Raw genomic sequence first — 19,474 nt, 5'->3', positions numbered from 1 at the left:
CCTCCTCTCTAGCAGTCCCATTCCCAGCACTCGGAGACAGGGATACATTCCTCGAACTCCTTGGCGCCAGCGATGGGGTGACAGACTGTGGTTTGCCACAGGGCATGCGCCGCAGCTTGAGTCCAGCCACAGGAGGAGCGCGAGGAGGAGAAGAGGGCTGGCAGCAGTGGGAGAGGTGCACGCCATGACCCCTCAACGGCTGCCTGCCTGAGCGAACTAGCATGACTCACAAGCGTCCCCAAGGGGGCACTGGGTTTACAGCTGGTTGCAAGACCGTGCTGAAAGGGTACTTACCAGTGGTTCACTGTCATACTAGGACGGTGTATTTGTGGGGTCCACCCGAGGACTATCCTGAGTCTGGTACTAGTCAATAGTTTCTTTAATGACTCGGATAATGGAGGGCAAAATATGCTTCTATAATTTCTGGATGACACTAAGCTGGGAGGGTTCACAAGCACTTTGGAGGCAAGGATTAGAATTCAAAAGGACCTTGCCAAATTGGAGAATTGGTCTGAAATGAGCAAGATGAAATTCAGTAAAGACAAGGACAATGTAGTATACTTAGGAAGGAAAAATCAAATGCACAGCTACAAAATGGGGAATAACTGAGTAGGTAGTAGCACTGCTGAAAAGGATTTACAAGTTAGAGTGAATCACAAATTGAATATAAGCCAACAAGATGATGCAGTTGTGAAAAAGACTAATATTCTGGGGTGTATTAATGAGAATGTCCTATGTAATACAAGGGAGGTAGTTGTTCTTCTGAACTTGGCACTGGTGAGGCTCAGCTGGAGTACTGTGTCCAGTTTTGGGTGTCACGCTTTCAGAAACATGTGGACAAATTGGAGAGCAACAAAAATGGAGAGCAACAAAAATGATGAAAGGTTTAGAAAACATGATCTATGAGGAAAGGTTAAAAAACTGGGCATGTTTAGTCTTGAGAAAAGAAGATTGAGGGGGGACCTGATAAGTCTTCAAATATGTTACAGGCTGTAATAAAGAGGATGGAGATCAGTTGTTCTTCGTGTCCACTGAAGATAGGACAAAAAGTAATGGGCTTACTCTGCAGCAAGGGAGATTTAAGTTAGATATTAGGAAAAACATTCTAACTATAAGGATAGTTAACTAGTGGAATAGGCTTCAAAGGGAGGCTTTGCATAAACTGTTTTAAAAAAACTCCCAAAGATGGGGATTCAAAACACCTGTCGGATGGGGTGCCCACAGTACACTTGATCCTGCTTCAGCATAGGGGGATGGCACTAGCTGACCTCTTGAGGTGCCTTCCAGCTCTACATTTTTAGGAATTATTTTTATCAAAAATTCTGTGGAATAAAATGTAAAATTATTGCTGATGAAGATTGTAGGTGACCTAAAGACTGGAGTGGTAAATTTGATTACAGGGATGTGTCACTTATACAGAGTGCTCTGGATGGCTTTTGTACCCAGTTTTCTATCAGATGTTTTCATACAGCCAAATGTGAGGTCTTACATCTAGGAACATAGAATGTAAGCCATAATTACAGGATGTGAGGTTTGGCAAGCAGTGGCCATGGAAAGAACTTGAGTATCCACTGTAATTCTCTGGCTAAAGGGTTCATGTGATGCTTGGCTGTATAAACAGAATTGTTTAGTGGGGAGGTGATATAGAGTAGTAGTAGGGTCTCACAAAGCTACTAGAATACTTTGTCCAGTTTTTGTGTCAACACTCTAAAGGATTTTGGGAGGGGGGAAATAGGAGGCAGCTCAGAGAAGAGCTACAAAGAATTGTGGTCTGGAAAATGCATCTCACAGTGAGAGACTTAAGGAGATTGATTCTATTTGGTTTATTGAAGAGAGGGCCAAGAGGTGAGTTGATCATGGCTTAGAAGTATTTACTCAGGAAGAAGATGCCTAACGCCAAAGGGCTATTTAATCTAGGAGGCAAAAGGCACAGCAAGATCCAATGGCTGGAACTCGAATCTAGAAAAACTCAAATTGAAAATAAGGTGTAAATTTTTAATAGTGAAGGTAATTAACCATTGGGATATTTGACAGGTTTCAGAATAGCTGCTGTGTTAGTCTGTATCTGCAAAAGGAACAGGAGTACTTGTGGCACCTTAGAGACTAACTAATTTATTTGAGCATGAGCTTTCGTGAGCTACAGCTCACTTCATCGGATGCATACTGTGGAAACTGCAGAAGACATTATATACACAGAGACCATGAAACAATACCTCCTCCCACCCCACTCTCCTGCTGGTAATAGCTTATCTAAAGTGATCATCAAGTTGGGCCATTTCCAGCACAAATCCAGGTTTTCTCACCCTCCGTTGTCCTTCCTCCCCCCCACCCCAAACTCACTCTCCTGCTGGTAATAGCCCATCCAAAGTGACCACTCTCTTTAAAATGTGTATGATAATCAAGGTGGGCCATTTCTAGCACAAGTCAAGATGGAAGTTGCCATACAAACTGTGAGAGGTTAATTAGTTAAGATGACTATTATCAGCAGGAGAAAAAAACTTTTGTAGTGATAATCAAGATGGCCCATTTAGATAGTTGACAAGAAGGTGTGAGGATACTTAACATGGGGAAATAGATTCAATATGTGTAATGACCCAGCCACTCCCAGTCTCTATTCAAACCCAAGTTAATGGTATCTAGTTTGCATATTAATTCAAACTCAGCAGTTTCTTGTTGGAGTCTGTTGCTGAAGCTTTTCTGTTGCAAAATTGCCACCCTTAAATCTTTTACTGAGTGGCCAGAGAGGTTGAAGTAGTGTTCTACCGGTTTTTGAATGTTATGATTCCTGATGTCAGATTTGTGTCCATTTATTCTTTTGCGTAGAGACTGTTCTGTTTGGCCAGTGTACATGGCAGAGGGGCATTGCTGGCACATGATGGCATATATTACATTGGTAGATGTGCAGGTAAACGAGCCCCTGATGGCGTGGCTAATGTGATTAGGTCCTTTGATGGTGTCACTTGAATGAATAAACCATTGGAATAGTTTACCAAGAGATTTGGTGTATTCTGATCCTCTCTCTATAGTAACCATTCATAGCACAGTATAAGGCTTTCATAGCTGGATTATAAATCAAGAATGGATGACTTCTTAAAAGATGTGGTTGAATTTGAGTATAAATTATTGGGCTTGATGCAGAAATTATTGGGTGAAGTTTTATGGCCTGCATTCTGTTTTTACTGGCCTGTTCCCATGATGAGGATTTACTTTTGCGTTTTACATTTTCCAGAGTGACCTTTTGATCCAGATTATGTTAGTGGTGTGAAGGGAGGGGTGTGGTCCATGGGATGGCATTTGAAGGTTGTGCAAGATTTTTTTTCAAGGGGGGGCTATTCTCCAGAGACAATATGAGTTTTGAATAGAAACCTGGAATAAGTGAATTATATCACTTCCCACATCCCCCACAAAAGTGTCTCCTTAAGTTGGGTATTGGAGGGAATTAATTGGTAGAAAATGTTGAACTGATTCCTTGTCTAACGCCAACATTAAATGGTGTGGGGGGGGGGGTGGGGGGTCGGGGGGGTTATGTAAAATTTGTGAGCGTTAGGAGTCCACAGCTGTAGGAACAAGATGTTCCCTTGTCACCTATACTTCTTCCTATAGGTAAAATCTCTAAGTAGTTGCAATTGGCTCAAAGAGACTGGCTGCAGTATGGATTACTGACCAGTCACATTTAATAATGGAGAAGATGGGTTAGGTAAGAGAAATAATTCTGTTCCAGACCCTTGAAACTGACCCGGCATTCCTCATGTGCCCCACTTCTCTGTCTCAGAGCAACTTGCTTACTAACATAGAATGATCAAACGTCTTCCTATTTCAGTGACTGGAACCCACATGTATTCAGTCTGGGGGAATCCCACCCTCTTCCTGGTTGAGACAAGACCCCAGTCCTTCTTCTTACCTAAGCCTTTTGTTGCCTTTTTTCTCCAGATGATAAGCCTCCCATAGCCCGTGCTGGGATGGACATGAAGGTGCAGCCTCAGGAGCCAGTGTTACTGAGAGGCACAGAGAGCTCAGATGACCATGGGATTGTCAGTTATGATTGGAAACTTCTGCTTGGTGACACCTCTGTGGTGGTGGAGGTAGGAGCGGAGAGAGTGCTGCTTTTCTCTCCCAAAGGCTCATGCTGTATACACCAAATATGTTGCAAGTGATCAATATCTTATGGGTCACCTTGTCCTTCCCTCTTCATGTTGTTGCAGCCAAGTGTCTGCTCTCTATCTCGCCCCTCTTTAAAATGAGTTAAGGGCAGAGGAGTTGAGAGAAGAAGCTGGGCCACAATGGCAGAGTTTCCTATCAATATCCTACCGTTTTCTGTCTCTTCTGCTCTCTCCCATGCATCTTCCATACTTTTATACTTCCCTGCTGTTGTCACTCGGTGGTGCTGTCATTGCTTAGTGAGCTAACCTTTCTCCTCTCCATCAGGAAACTCTTGCAGCACAGGAAGTCAAGAATCCAGCGAGTGCTCCTGGATCCTCATCCCCTGTGCATTTGATCTGTTCTATTTTGGGAGGTGGCGGGGGGGGGAGAGAGAATCATAGAATATCAGGGTTGGAAGGGACCTCAGGAGGTCATCTAGTCCAACCCCCTGCTCAAAGCAGGACCAATCCCCAACTAAATCATCCCAGCCAGGGCTTTGTCAAGCCTGACCTTAAAAACCAATAAGGAAGGAGATTCCACCACTTCCCTAGGTAACCCATTCCAGTGCTTCACCACTGGAATGTTGCGAGAGAGAGAGAAAACAGTATCTAAAGTGCTATAACCATCTTTGCTTCTTAGTGCGTGTCTTTGAGCGAGGTGTCTGACCCATACTCTGGTTCTACTATGCTCTGATTGCTAGCCTTCTCCTCCCCAAATGGGCTAGCTCGTATCCCTGTGGCCTGTCCCTAGAGTTCTGCTCCTGTTCTCATTGGGCTGTTCTCTGATTTCTTCACTGTCTTGGATAGGTGCTTCTCCCTGTTCAAATCCTACAATCCTTACGTGCCTGAAAGGCTACATGAGCTAATTAAAGCCAAGACTTAAAACCCATTGATGCCTGCTGTCAGATGGCATGGTGTACCCAGAGACTAGTAAGCAACAACAACACAGTTAGAATGCCTGTCACTGAGGCGTTCTTTACATAAGGTTTTATCATCATGTTACAGATGGGGAAACTGAGGCACAAAGCTGCTCAGTGACTTTCTCAAAATTGCACAACAAATCAGTGGCAGAGTAAGAAATAGAACCCATGCCTCTTGACTCCTATCTGGCTGTAATATCTTCAGAGCCTATGGCACTACTGAGCTTATTATCTAGTCCAAAGTGTAGTGCCCTAAAGACCACCAGTATCTAGACTGGTCATGCTAGGGTGCTGAGGATGTGGTGTTATCTACCTCCCTTAGCCCGCTTGGGCATGCGCAGGCAGAATCTAGCCCATAGTTGTAAAGAATCCCAGAGTGCTTTACAAGATGACAGTGCGTGGAAGCCTATTCCAGGTGTGGCTCAGCTGCTCTCCTCCTAACGCAACACACATGGGCGCATACTCCCCTCTCCCCCCACTGTTTGATATGCCAGCTCCTTCTCTGACTTTGTTTGTTTTGCTTTTTCGAAGAAAGGGTCAGATCAAGCTGAGATCTCCAACCTGCAGGAGGGGCAGTATGTCTTCCAGCTCACTGTCACAGACAGTGCTGGCCAGCAGGACTCCAGCAACATCACAATTATGGTCCTGACAGCTGAACAGACTGAAGGTGAGTCTACCCAGATAGACCTTTGAACTAGAATCTCCAGGGGTCCCACCTAAGATTGCTGCTCTAATAGGTTATCAGCAAGCTAAGTATGTTACCAGCACTCTTGTGGGAGATGGTGCATGGGAATACCGTATGTTGGGGGACTGGAGGCAGGACGACTGTATGAAGTTTCTCCAGATGAAAATTTAACCTACCACACCTAAACTTTATTAGTATTAGGCAGTGTTTCTGAAACTTGGGATACTGCTTTGGGATAAAGCCCCTGGCGGGCCGGGCCAGGCCGGTTTGCTTACCTGCCACGTCCGCAGGTTCGGCCGATCACGGCTCCCACTGGCTGCAGTTTGCTGCTGCAGGCCAATGGGGGCTGCGGGAAGTGGCGGCCGGTACATCCCTTGGCCCGCGCCGCTTCCCGCAGCCCCCATTGGCCTGGAGCGGCGAACCGCAGCCAGGGGGAGCCGCGATTGGCCGAACCTGCGGATGCAGCAGGTAAACAAACCGGCCTGGCCCGCCAGGGGCTTTCCCTGAACAAGTGGTGTCCCAAGTTTGGGAAATACTGGTATAAGATCTCCCCATCCACCACTGCCTTTCTCAGTTTCTCCAATCCCCATGCAAAACTAACGCATGGTAATGAACTGACCATGTGTGTGAGACTCTGCTCTTTATTGGATGGGACCAAAACTGCTCAGCTCTATATCATAGGCCTTATACTGCTAACAACAATTGTCCTTTAGCTCAGGTAAGAGCTTGTGCTTTTGGAGAAGGAGTACCTGAGGGGGGGTGTGTGTGTGTGTGTTTAATTCCTTGCTTACACTATGAAGTGCCAAATAATCCTAGTGTGCAGCATAGCGACAGCTATCACTGTGAAGTCCTAAATGGCCACGGATTTGATTATCAAACTTCCTACAAAGGATTTGTGCCTGGTAATCAAGATGTTCAGAGTTCTGCGTCAATGAGGCAGTGTGAGTTCTTGGTGGCCATTTGGCAGCAATGCCTTAAGCAGAGGTGTCCTCTCTCCATCCCAGTACCACGGTAAATAGACTTCCCTAGAATGCAGACAAGAAAATATTTTTTAGAAGGAACGTCCTCAGACTGAGCTCAAGATATGTGTAGCCTTTGGGAGAACTCTTCCCCCTATTCCCCCCTGCCCTCCCACAAGCCACCAGTGCCTGCTCCTGCCCTCCCTTTGTGACTACAAAGATGGGACAATTGGCGTCAGATTAGCTAGTGCTTGATCCTGCCCTAGCAGTACGCTGCAGTCATTGCTGCTGATCCAGCTCACCTCCTGATATTTCAGCAAGGCCAAGCATCCATACTCCAGCTGTGGAGTTGAAGTAAAACGAGCTCTGGCCTTGCATGCAGACGTTTTGCATTGGAGTACCTTTCTTACATTCCAGAGTTCTGCTTGGCTCCTAGTAAGGTGGGTCGGTGCCGTGGGTCCTTTCCCCGCTGGTTCTACAATCCAGCGTCTCAGCAATGTGAGAGATTCACCTTTGGGGGCTGCAAGGCCAACAAGAATAACTACGTACGGGAGGAAGAGTGTAAACTTGCCTGCAAGAATGTTCAAGGTGAGTCCATCTAGAGCAGAAACCCCTGGGTCAGTGCGGTCTCATGGTTCCATTGATTGGCATATACTTGGTATTTAGTTTGAAGTTTCTGTCTACTCAGCGTTCCTCACCATGGCGTGAAAGAAGTTCATTCAAGGCCTGGTGTTTACTACACTTCTGTGGCCACAGACTTGCTTTCAAAATCCTTTTCGTGCTACCTATAAATGTAGCCACAGAACAAGGTGTCTTGCCATGGAGGTGCCAGAAGTTCCTCTCTTTCCCATGAAATTCAGCTTTCTCTTTACACCCTTTAGCCGTAGCACAGCTGAGCCTTTGTTAAGAGCCAATCAGCAAAGTCTGCGATGTGACGAATTCATGGGGCCTCTGTCAGGCCACTGTGCTTCATATTGAGCCTCAAGGTGAGGTCAGAGGAACGGAGACAAGAGAGACAATTTGGAATAGCTTGACTGGCTTAGGAGGGGTGAGGTGGGAGGGACTTCAGAGCAGTCAGTACCTTTCCTACCTCCCCTCCCCACACAGGATATAGCTCTCCTGGAAAATGCAATATTGGATTTTGGTAAACAATCAAAATGTTTGTCCCAGGTAGCTGTTGTGCTAGGGTAGCCTTGGTTATTGTGGGAGGCATAGAGACCCGTATAGAACAGATTCTGATTCACCAAAATAATGTAGCTTTTTTTATGTCTTTTCTGCAGGCTCTTTTGGAACGCGGGCCAAGCCAGGTAGGCTTCTCATACCTCTCTGTCTAATGTGCAGTGTGTTCCGGTAAGTGTGAATGAGAGAGGTGGGTGTCGAGGCTAAAATCTAAGTTCTGTAGCTTTATAGCTAGCACTCTGCACTTCCAAGTCATGAAAGAGGAAGCTTGTTCGCTCCCTGGGGAAAGGAGGCACTTTGCTTCATTCCACACTGACTTCCTTGGACCAAGTTCGGAGTGGCACTGATGGACTCTGAAGTGAGTACTGTCCAGGCTTCCCATGCCCCAGGAAGCTCAAAGGGAGGCACAAGCCCTTCACGACATATCTGGGTGCCAGGAGGTGGGGGTTTTCTGGTGAACACTGTTCCCCCCACCCCAAAAAACCCATAATCTTTCATAGAATATCAAGGTTGGAAGGGACCTCAGGAGGTCATCTAATACAACCCCCTGCTCAAAGCAGGACCAATCCCCAACTAAATCATCCCAGCCAGGGCTTTGTCAAGCCTGACCTTAAAAATATCTAAGGAAGGAGATTCCACCACCTCCCTAGGAAACGCATTCCAGTGTTTCACCACCCTCCGAGTGAAAAAGTTTTTCCTAATATCCAACCTAAACCTCCCCCACTGCAACTTGAGACCATTACTCCTCGTTCTGTCATCAGCTACTACTGAGTACAGTCTAGATCCTCTTTGGAACCCCCTTTCAGGTAGTTGAAAGCAGCTATCAAATCCCTCCTCATTCTTCTCTTCCGCAGACTAAACAATCCCAGTTCCCTCAGCCTCTCCTCATAAGTCATGTGTTCCAGTCCCCTAATCATTTTTGTTGCCCTCTGCTGGACTCTTTCCAATTTTTCCACATCCTTCTTGTAGTGTGGGGCCCAAAACTGGACACAGTACTCCAGATGAGGCCTCACCAATGTCAAATAGAGGGGAACGATCACATCCCTTGATCTGCTGGCAATGCCCCTACATATATCCCAAAATGCCATTAGCCTTCTTGGCAACAAGGGCACACTGTTGACTCCTATCCAGCTTCTTGTCCACTGTAACCCCTAGGTCCTTTTCTGCAGAACTGCTGCCTAGCCATTCGGCCCCTAGTCTGTAGTGGTGCATGGGATTCTTCCATCCTAAGTGCAGGACTCTCTGCACTTGTCCTTGTTGAACCTCATCAGATTTCTTTTGGCCCAGTCCTCTCATTTGTTTAGGTCCCTCTGTATCCTATCCCTCCCCTCCAGCGTATCTACCCCTCCTCCCAGTTTAGTGTCATCTGCAGACTTGCTGAGGGTGCAATCCACACCACCCTCCAGATCATTTATGAAGATATTGAACAAAACCGACCCTTGGCGCACTCCACTTGATACCGGCTGCCAACTAGACATGGAGCCATTGGTCACTACCCGTTGAGCCCGACAATCTAGCCAGCTTTCTATACACCTTTATAGTCCATTCATCCAGCCCATACTTCTTTAACTTGCAGGCAAGAATACTGTGGGAGACCGTGTCAATAGCTTTGCTAAAGTCAAGGAACAACACGTCCACTGCTTTTCTCTCATCCACAGAGCCAGTTATCTTGTCATAGAAGGCAATTAGATTAGTCAGGCATGACTTGCCCTTGGTGAATCCATGCTGACTGCTCCTGATCACTTTCCTCTAAGTGCTTCAGAATTGATTCCTTGAGGACCTGCTCCATGATTTTTCCAGGGACTGAGGTGAGGCTGACTGGCCTGTAGTTCCCAGGATCCTCCTCCTTTCCTTTTTTAAAGATGGGCACTACATTAGCCTTTTTCCAGTCATCCGGGACCTCCCCCGATCGCCATGAGTTTTCAAAGATAATAGCCAATGGCTCTGCAATCACATCCGCCAACTCCTTTAGCACTCTCGAATGCAGCGCATCCGGCCCCATGGACTTGTGCTTGTCCAGCTTTTCTAAATAGTCCCGAACCACTTCTTTCTCCACAGAGGGCTGGCCACCCCCTCCCCATGCTGTGCCGCCCAGTGCAGCAATCTGGGAGCTGACCTTGTTCGTGAAGACAGAGGCAAAAAAAGCACTGAGTACATTAGCTTTTTCCACATCCTCTGTCACTAGGTTGCCTCCCTCATTCACTAAGGGGCCCACACTTTCCTTGACTTTCTTCTTGTTGCTAACATACCTGAAGAAACCCTTCTTATTACTCTTAACATCTCTTGCTAGCTGCAACTCCAGGTGTGATTTGGCCTTCCTGATTTCACTCCTGCATGCCCGAGCAATATTTTTAAAGTCTTCCCTGGTCATTTGTCCAATCTTCCACTTCTTGTAAGCTTCTTTTTTGTGTTTAAGATCAGCAAGGATTTCACTTTTAAGCCAAGCTGGTCGCCTGCCATATTTACTATTCTTTCTACACATCGGGATGGTTTGTCCCTGTAACCTCAATAAGGATTCTTTAAAATACAGCCAGCTCTCCTGGACTCCTTTTCCACCTCATGTTATTCTCCCAGGGGATCCTGCCCATCAGTTCCCTGAGGGAGTCAGTCTGCTTTTTCTGAAGTCCAGCTTCTTTCTGTTACAGTGTGCAATGGGAACTGTGAGTCCTTCCACTTCAAATGCAGAGATGGCTGCTGCATTGATGGTTTCCTGGAATGTGATGAAACTTCAGATTGTGCAGATGGATCAGATGAGGCGTATTGTGAGACGTGTAAGTACTTGGAGTCTGGGTCCAAAACTTTCCAACTTTAGTGCCTGAAGATGGATACATCTTACTGTAGCATAGTACTCTGGTCTCCTAACCCAGTTGTATCCCTCACACGTAAGCATCTTCACAGCACTGCCCTGTCACTAGCATTTGGGAGTCCCAACACTGCTGATCACGCTGTTCTTGACTCTCCCTTACTTCCTGGATTCTTCCTCCACTCTCTCTCTCCCCTCTGGAGTCTACCCTTCTGTCTGTGACCCACAGGGTTCTGTCCTTTTCTCCCCCTGTATCTTATCCCTGAGTGACCTTAGCTGGTCTCATGTTTTCATGTACCACCTCCAAATACTTTTTGCCACCCCGACATCTTCCAGTCTCTTAAACATTACAAGGATGTCCTGCTAACAGCTTGCACCTGACATGGCAAACACTGAACTCCTTAACCTCCCTCTTGCTTCTTTGTCATGACAGATAATTCCTGGGATCCTTTCTGTTTTCTCATCCTACAGCATGTGTATATTCTATGATTCCCCTCTCTTGAGCATCACAAACCAGTATTAGTTTTAAAAGTCTAGAGTGACATGACTTTTTTTTCCCCCCACTTCTCTTGGGAGGCTATTCCACAGTCAAATACATCTTGCTGTCAGGGAGTATTTCCTGATAAGGAGCCTAAACTTTCCCTTCCTTAATTTCATCCCATTATTATTAGTCACACTTCCATACCTAATTCCTTTTCCACCTTGATTTTTTAAAAATATTTGTGGACCTGGATTTATAGCTTCTTTGCCTGCCTTATGTATGATACTAGCAGAAGGGAGAAAAAAGTATTTAGGAAGTGTCCCACAAAGACCTCTCTTCACATATCTTGGGATGGGTGGAGGAGTTTCATACTGAGCCGGGGACTGTACGTTTCTATCCTATGAGCTGTTTCTTTTTGCAGATGCACTTGCGTTCAATAAACTACGGAAAATCAATGTTACGACCGAGCAGGGTATGTGTGTTACAAATCCTGAAAGGCTACTCTAGCCTTCTTCCAGGTATTTTCCCAGTGCATAGTGGGAAATTGCCTATCCCAGAAAAGGACTCTTGCCTAGCATAAGCCAGTCAGTGCCTGACTGATCCCATTGACACTGGGTCTAAAAGCATTTCCTGAATCAATTTCAGCACTGTTTGTTTGCCTGAATAGTATAGAGGAGGCATAACCAGAGTAAAACCTCTTCACCACGGTAAGTAGCGCCGTGCTCCTCCAGGGAGCTCCTCCCACACCCATACCCCCATGCAGTAAGTTGCATGACACTCACCGCATCAATCTGTCTAAACTTGGGAGGATGAATTGCTCCAGTCAACATTGCAAGGATTTGAGTGTGTGGTTCTAATGCCATACCTGATGCCTAGACCACACTCCAATGCCTTCTGGGGAGACTTATGGACAGGTGGCAGTTCTGCTTGGCAGTGTCCTGTTTATTAAGTGAACTTTGAACACTTGGGCAGTCAGGCACTGGTGTAATGTTAGACGGATGAGAACCTCAGGATTACCTCTGGACTCTAGGCCACCCTCTCTCTGTTTGTTTTAATCTACCAATGACAGCTGTTGGCCTCATTAGCTCTCACTCATTGCAGTGATTGCTGGAGTGCTCTCCCTGCTCTGTGGGAAGGGGAGACTTTCCCTTCTTTTAAGCCTCCATGCTTAGGGCTTGCCTACATAGGGAAGTGATCTCCGAATAAGGTAGGGTGTGAATTTAACATGCTAGAGTTATTCGGTGGAGTAGCTATTGCAGTCAGGGCTTGTTTACAAGAGGAACGTACTGGGGAGGCACTGATCTCTCTTCTGATGGGAACAGCATTATCCTCTTCCAGCTTCTGCTAAAATGCCCTAATTGGCTATATCCCCACCCCCCCCATTCACTCTTGGGGCTGTGAGGGTGATTGTTGCCAGTGTGCCTGCAGTTGGTTGGCAGTTATATCAATCAGATGTTGATAGTCTTTGCTAACTCTAGGAAATAGGTGGCACAAAGTGGCTTGGAGACTGAACAGTGGCACACGGGGCACTAGAGGAGTTATGAAGCATGGACACTGTAACTGTGCTGGTTGAGCCCTGTCACGGAGTCCCCAGGCAATGCTCTGCAACTGCTCCCTATGAAGCCAGTCTGGTGAAGTCTCCTCCGTGTGAGCAGACTGTTTCCAGGCAAAAAGCTCACACGACTTCCACCTTCCTAGGTCTGACCTCGGAGCATTCAGCATCCTCTGCCCCTCCGTGCGCTTCCCACAGCGAGTCCGCCCAGGTTGGGTCCCGGGGAAGCCAGAGGGTCCTGCAGCCCAACTTCACAGTCAGACATGACTCTTAGCCAGCCAGTAAAACAGAGGTTTATTAGATGACAGGAACACGGTCTAAAGCAGAGCTGTACAAAGAACAGGACCCCTCAGCCGGGTCCATTTTGGGGGGCAGTGAGCGAGACAACCAAGTCTGTGTCTGCACTTCACTCCACATCCCCAGCCAGCCCAAACTGACTCCCCCTCCAGACCCTCCTCCTCTGGGCTTTGTCCCTTTCCCCGGCCAGGAGGTCACCTGATTCCTTTGTTCTCCAACCCTTTAGCTATTACCTTGCAGGGGGGAAAGGCCCAGGCCATCAGTTGCCAGGAGATGGGAGTGTCGGCCATTTATGTACACTGGCCCTTTGCTCTGCAACAATTACACCCCTTATCTCACCACCTAGAGACTTAAGAAATGCATAGGGGAAACTGAGACACCCCTACAGTATTCAGAGGAAACATTAAGAACAGTCCCCCTTCGTCACAAGCCTGAACACCTCTCTTGCTTTGCCAGGTCACTGTGTGGATTTACCAGACACTGGGCTGTGCAAAGAGAGCATCCCCCGCTGGTACTATAACCCATTCACCGAGAAATGTGACCGCTTCACCTACGGGGGCTGTGAAGGCAACCGAAATAACTTTGAGGAGGAAGAAGAGTGTCTGAAATCATGTGCAGGCATCACAAGTAAGCAACAGGGCTGTGGGGTGAGGGGGACAGCATCTCTACCACAGTGAAACCCTCCAAGCTAAATTCCCTGGCTCCAAATAGGCTGGAGCTCTGCAGAGCATGAGATGGAGCATTGCTTTCTAACCCTGGCCTCTCTCCACAAAGCTCCTCGTTCTGTCTGATTGCTCGTGCAGAGCACCCAGAAAATAACACTCTGCAGTACAACCTCCCCCAGGCCACCCTACTTTTCTTGGGAGTGTCTTGAGCTCCGTTACTGCTGTGAACTAGAGGAGCATTTTGGGTATTGATGTGCAAGGCATTGGCTCTTGGCGGTCCAGCCAGAGAGAATTCCAATAGTTCTTGACACTGGAGTGAAATGGCCCAGTTTAGGGGCCGTGGGTATCTGTTTTGCCCTCTTCAGGGTCATCACATTGATACAACGATGGAGGAGGCAAAACTGGATATTTGGTGGTGGGGAGACACATGCCCCCAAACCTGTAGGTCCTCTCTGTAAGGACAGGTTTCAGAGTAACAGCCGTGTTAGTCTGTATTCGCAAAAAGAAAAGGAGTACTTGTGGCACCTTAGAGACTAACCAATTTATTAGAGCATAAGCTTTCGTGAGCTACAGCTCACTTCCTCAGATGCATATCGTGGAAACTGCAGCAGGCTTTATATATACACAGAGAATATGAAACAATACCTCCTCCCACCCCACTGTCCTGCTGGTAATAGCTTATCTAAAGTGATCATCAGGTGGGCCATTTCCAGCACAAATCCAGGTTTTCTCACCCTCCACCCCCCCACACAAATTCACTCTCCTGCTGGTGATAGCCCATCCAAAGGACAGTTGACTCAGATGTGCTAAAACATGCATCTAGAAACTAGTTTTACATCAGCTAGTGCAGATTGTGTCTTGTCTGAGTGGGAGGGGAGGGGGTCCCAAAGAAGGGATTCCATTAAGCTGTGTATGTAAGGAAGTGGAGAGACTCCTGCTCTGATGCTTTCTCTGAAGTGTTGCGTGGATCAATACCATCCTTCACTGGCCTGCCCCAAGAGCATATTTTCCCCCATTGGGGCTGTCAGAAGGGAGACTCTCTCCTCCCCAGATTCCTGTATTTGTAGAGAAAGAGAGAAGCCAGAATTAAAGAAATGGACAATAATGCCCTGGCTGAGTTGAGGGTGTGCTGGAAGGGAATACTCTGGTGGTTAATTCCATGTATGCAGTTTGACTCCAGCATGAAAGTGTCCTGGGAGGCTGGTGCCTCATCCCATTGTTCCCAGCTCTCTCATGAGACTGTTTGTTTGTTGTTTTTTCCCTGTGCAGAGGCAGATGTGATTGGCCAGAGATGGGGAGCATATGGGACCCAGCAAGCTGGCTTGAGTAAGTAAGAATTCTACTCAAGTGACATGTTTGTCATGATCTCTCCTTCCCTCTCTCATGGAATGTATTGCACTTCATTATCGGGGGGGGGGGAGGGAACATCACATCTAACTTCAGGAAGTAATGTGGTCTTCATGGGACAAGGGAAATGGATCTGTGGGACTCCTTCTCCTCTCTCACTCCTGTGTGACTCGGTTGACCTCTGTAGTTACTCCTAATATAAGCGAGAAGAGAATTGAGCCCTATAATCTGTAGGCATCAAAGAACAGCAGGAAGACTCTCTCCTCTCATAGCCAGTCTGGCATGTCCCCCACTGACCTGGATAGCTGAGGATAGGCTTGATACAGGTGGGTATTTGAAACTTGTAACTGTGTGTGTCCCCCTTACAGGTGCTTTTGAGGTGGCTATTACAGTTCTCCTTTGTATCTGCATAATGGTAGTCGTGGTCATCATTGGCTACTTCTTCCTGAAGAATAGAAAGAGGAACAGCCGGCGACGCCAGCCTACCACTGCTACCAACTCAACCCTCTCCACCACAGAGGATACTGAGCACCTGGTTTACAACAGTACAACCAAACCCATCTGATCCAAGCACTTCCCTCTGATCAGGCACAGTTCCATGTACTGTTTGTGTTAGAAACAATAGCCTGTGCCTGAAGGACTCTTCACCTCCTTTTCTATTAGAAGATGTTTGTAGCGTGGCAGTAGATACTAGCCATGTCCCAAGTGCTTGTGGTTGCTCTTGAAGCTGAAAGTATGGGGAAGGATTTTAGTTCACCTCTTGACTTTTTCCCCTTCCCATTTTGAGCAATCCAGTCACAGCTCTGAGTGGTTCTGTGCCTGCCACTCTAAGTGAGATTGGCAGAAGGATTTGCTGTATCTACTGAAGGGGCTGTGGTTTGACTTTTATGTGGCATTAATTTTTCTGCAGGCCCACCAGAACCAGCTATTTTTTTTTTTCCTGTGACATGTAAATCTGCCCACTTTGGGTCTATCCAACCACCTCCTCATATTCACCGGTCCCCAAACCACCTTCCCTAGGTAGTTCTGTCCCAATGCCAAACTTGGGGATCTCCGTGAGAATTTGTCTGGGCTTGCATGCTTCACATGACTGGCTCAGTCAGTGCTGTGAACTATGTGCCAGTCTTTCAGATGATCTCTCTTCTATGACAGGAAAGACAGGGTTGTCTACATTTTGATTGCTGTTTGAGTTTTGAACAGATATTACAGAAATGTGTAACTAATATCTCCCCAAACACACCGCAGTAAGAGTTTTACATGTACCCTTCTTTGTCTTCCCCTTCCACGTGTCTGTTTTTCAGGATGACAGTCTGGTCTCTAAACACTCTTTGCAAATGTGCATATTCTTACTCAAAGTGAATGGAAGGATATGTCCCTAGTTTTCTAGCTAGTCTTAGGGGGAGATGGAAAGAGTGGCCTCTCCACCCTTGCAGGTTCAGCCAGTACCCTTGCTTCAGCTGTGCTGAACTAACGCCACCTGTTGGTTGCTCATGGTAAGTTCTGCCACAGGGAAGGGGCCAATCAGCACAGCGTGGGAACAAGGTAGTATCCTGGCAAAAGGACCCTGGTTGGCTTTTTGGAGGAAGAGGACATGTATGGAGAAATGAGCAGCTTCCCACCCATGCACCAAAGATGGATAGAGGTGAAACTGAGGGAGGGAGGGTGAGCAAGCATGTTGGTCCATTTTCTCATGTCCCAAACCACAGAGTGTAATAGCCCCAGCTCTGGTGAAACTGCTCACAGGCCTCTGGATTTGCCCAGGTGATGGCCTGGCTCTGCTGTTGGGGACAGATGTCTGGAGCAGCTCAATGTGGTTAGCTTGTAACTTTTTTTGCAAATGTTCCTTTATTTAACATTTTGAGGCTGAGAATCTCACGCAGTGCCAGAGTGCCCCTTTGCTGATCAACATACCTGAGAGAGCCCCGATTCGGGGCTGTGCAGAGGAAAGTGAACCTCCCTGGTTCTCTTAGTCACTTTTTCTCCCATCCCTATTTTGACTGGAACAAAATGAGCCCAGCTGCTAGCATTGAAGTCTAGCACCAGCTACGTGAGGCTCTGAGAACTTACCCAGACACTAGTCCCTGTACTCACTCATGTTCTTGTTGAGTAGCTAAGTACAAAGTCCCAACTCCAGGCAGAGACTAAGCCCTTTACTCTGCACTCCTGCTTCTCTCGGTGACAGTGATGGGGCCTCTCACCCCAGCCATGCACCTAATAGTCCAGGCTACTCTTGCTTTTAGAATGGAACCCAACTCTCTCTAGTTGGGGTGAGGAGTTGTCTGTGAAATGCTTCTGAAGCAATGCTGGTTAATACTGGGATTAGAGCCTGGACTCCCCATGTCCACTGCTTTGGAAATATCCACTATGAAGTGATAACCTGGATCATTTTCTTTTATGACTTTTAAAAATGTTAAATGTATGTACAGATTTTTTTTTTTTAAACGTTTGGACACAAGTGTGTGGGACCCGTCCCCAGAGGGTTGTGGCTGTGGTGAGCTGGCACTAGTGGATGTCCTGGGGAAGGTTATGAAGTGATTATAATCTCTTCTTGAATGGAGTGACGCTCGGACTCCTCGGGTGTGAGTCCAGCAGAACTGTCCCTCTCTTGGGAGGATGATGACTGCCCCCAAGCCGCTGGTGCTCCGATTGCAGGCTTGATAACCCACAATTGCCCCCTGAAGGGATGGCAAAGGGACATGTAGACACCTGCCTGAGCGCCTGCCCATTGCCAGGCTCTCATGTTTTTCTGGTCTGCCTTACATCATCTCCTCCACACCCAGCCTCCTGTGCTTTTCTACAACCCCCCAGGCCTGTGTAAGAATCCTTAACTCATGATTTTGCTCCCTCTGTAAATGCAGATTTTAATAAAATATTGTTCGTCTTTATCTGGCTTGAGAGAAGTGTCTGAGGAATGTTGTCCTCCTGTCAGTGAGGAGTCTTCCCTCAGCACCAGCATTCCCGCTCAGGTTGTAGTGGCTTGGGGGATAGGGCTGAAGTGGCTCTGTGGTATCTGCCTCAGGGAGGGGAATGAGCCCACACTGTTGGGGTGGGGGGAGTTGTTAAGCACAAAATACTATAGTGATGAATGCAGCAGAAATGCTTGATTACATAGATAATGACTAAGTCTGAGGCATTCTGGGAATGAGATCGCTTCCCATTAACACACAGGGAGGAAGGGAAGGGTGTAGCCTGAAACTGGGCTTTCAGCTAGTCAGACTGGTTTTGGGTCTTTGAAACCAAACACAAACACGCTCTTCTTTTCCCATGTGTAGTTCTTTCTCTACCTTGGGGCTGCTGATCAGTCAGCCACTGTCATGGAAATTTTGCTTATATCCCTGATGGATGTGTGTGAAAACCAGGATAACCCTCCCCCCACCTCCTCACACACTGATCTCCTTAGGCTCTAAAGGTTAAGTAACTCTACAGCCAGGAAATGTGTTTTGCATGGCGCAGTTCAGTAGGCTGCATTAATTACCAAATGTTTCCTGCTAGTCTGCTCCACTTCTAAGAGCTCTGTGTAAGCCAAAACTTCTCTCTCTTGCCAACAGATTTAAGAATTTTATTAAGATGATAAAATAAAAAGAAAACAGTACAGAGTTAAAGCATAGAAGTGTCTTGTTATCAGGGAATAACGTACAGATTATCAAGGGGTGCAACATTTGGTTTAGGATCGGATGCCGTAAGGAGTACATAATCTTCAGTATCCCCAACTGGGGGTAAAAGGTTAACGGGTCAAAGTACAGACATTGAGCTATGAGGGTATGTTGCTCATATAATGACTATGTTCAGGTGTGGAATATAATGAGTGTGGATGATGAGGATGGATTTACCCTCATTTGATGAGATTTAATGTTCAGTGAGTTTATGGTTCCAGTTAATATGGTCCAATGGAAAAAGTCTCTCAGTCCCTTTATTACCTCACCCACCTTGTCTCTCCAGTTCTTCTTTGTTCAGTTTCAACCTATTTTTCCTACTGTTCATCTCTGTTTCCCCCCCCGCCCAGACCACCCTAAACAACTCCTCTTTTTGGTGGGGCCTATACTTTGCCAATACATTGCGCCTGTACCTAGCTCACTCACACCCGCAGCTTGGGGAACAGTGATAGTCACCGGTTAAAGTGCTGGCTTTCTCAGTAGGGCTTGCTCCTCACAGGTCAATGGCTGGGTTCTGCCTCCCAGGACAGCTGTGCTCCTGTTTTCTTCCTTCCTTTGTCATTTGGGAAGCAGAGCCATGCCAGGAGGAAGCTGGAAGCCAGCCCAGCCAAGTGCACTGTTACCCTCCTTCAATTCTTTTCCTCTAGGAGAAACTGATCCTTTTCATTTCTCTCCCTCCCTTGAGATTCATGCTTTAATAAGAGATGCAGTAGTATTTAAAAAAAAGCATGGCAAACCAAAAGCATCCACCTATGCTGGGGAGTCCTTGTGATCACGAAAGCTCATGCTCAAAT

General features: G+C 46.9%; 1 protein-coding gene across 4 annotated transcripts in view; it reads left to right on the top strand.

The window, feature by feature from the left end:
- The window catches only part of SPINT1 (serine peptidase inhibitor, Kunitz type 1), a 30,568-nt gene extending 12,656 nt beyond the window's left edge, over nt 1-17,912 (top strand). For 2 of the 4 annotated variants that reach the window (XM_073348745.1, XM_073348747.1), the window contains 9 exons: nt 3,931-4,082; nt 5,591-5,726; nt 7,121-7,291; nt 7,984-8,010; nt 10,528-10,653; nt 11,588-11,638; nt 13,472-13,642; nt 14,950-15,006; nt 15,396-17,912. In XM_073348745.1, the coding sequence (XP_073204846.1) occupies nt 3,931-4,082; nt 5,591-5,726; nt 7,121-7,291; nt 7,984-8,010; nt 10,528-10,653; nt 11,588-11,638; nt 13,472-13,642; nt 14,950-15,006; nt 15,396-15,592 (1,088 nt within the window). In that variant the 3' untranslated portion in view covers nt 15,593-17,912. The remainder of the gene's footprint in view (nt 1-3,930; nt 4,083-5,590; nt 5,727-7,120; nt 7,292-7,983; nt 8,011-10,527; nt 10,654-11,587; nt 11,639-13,471; nt 13,643-14,949; nt 15,007-15,395) is intronic. The other 2 variants (XM_073348748.1, XM_073348749.1) reach the window with 2 other exon arrangements.
- The last annotated feature ends 1,562 nt before the right edge of the window (nt 17,913-19,474 follow it).

The sequence above is a fragment of the Lepidochelys kempii genome, chromosome 6 (assembly GCF_965140265.1).
Source record: "Lepidochelys kempii isolate rLepKem1 chromosome 6, rLepKem1.hap2, whole genome shotgun sequence".
NCBI lineage: Eukaryota > Metazoa > Chordata > Testudines > Cheloniidae > Lepidochelys > Lepidochelys kempii.
The sequence above is the reverse complement of the archived record's forward strand: the minus strand, read 5'-3'. Positions and strand labels throughout refer to the sequence as shown.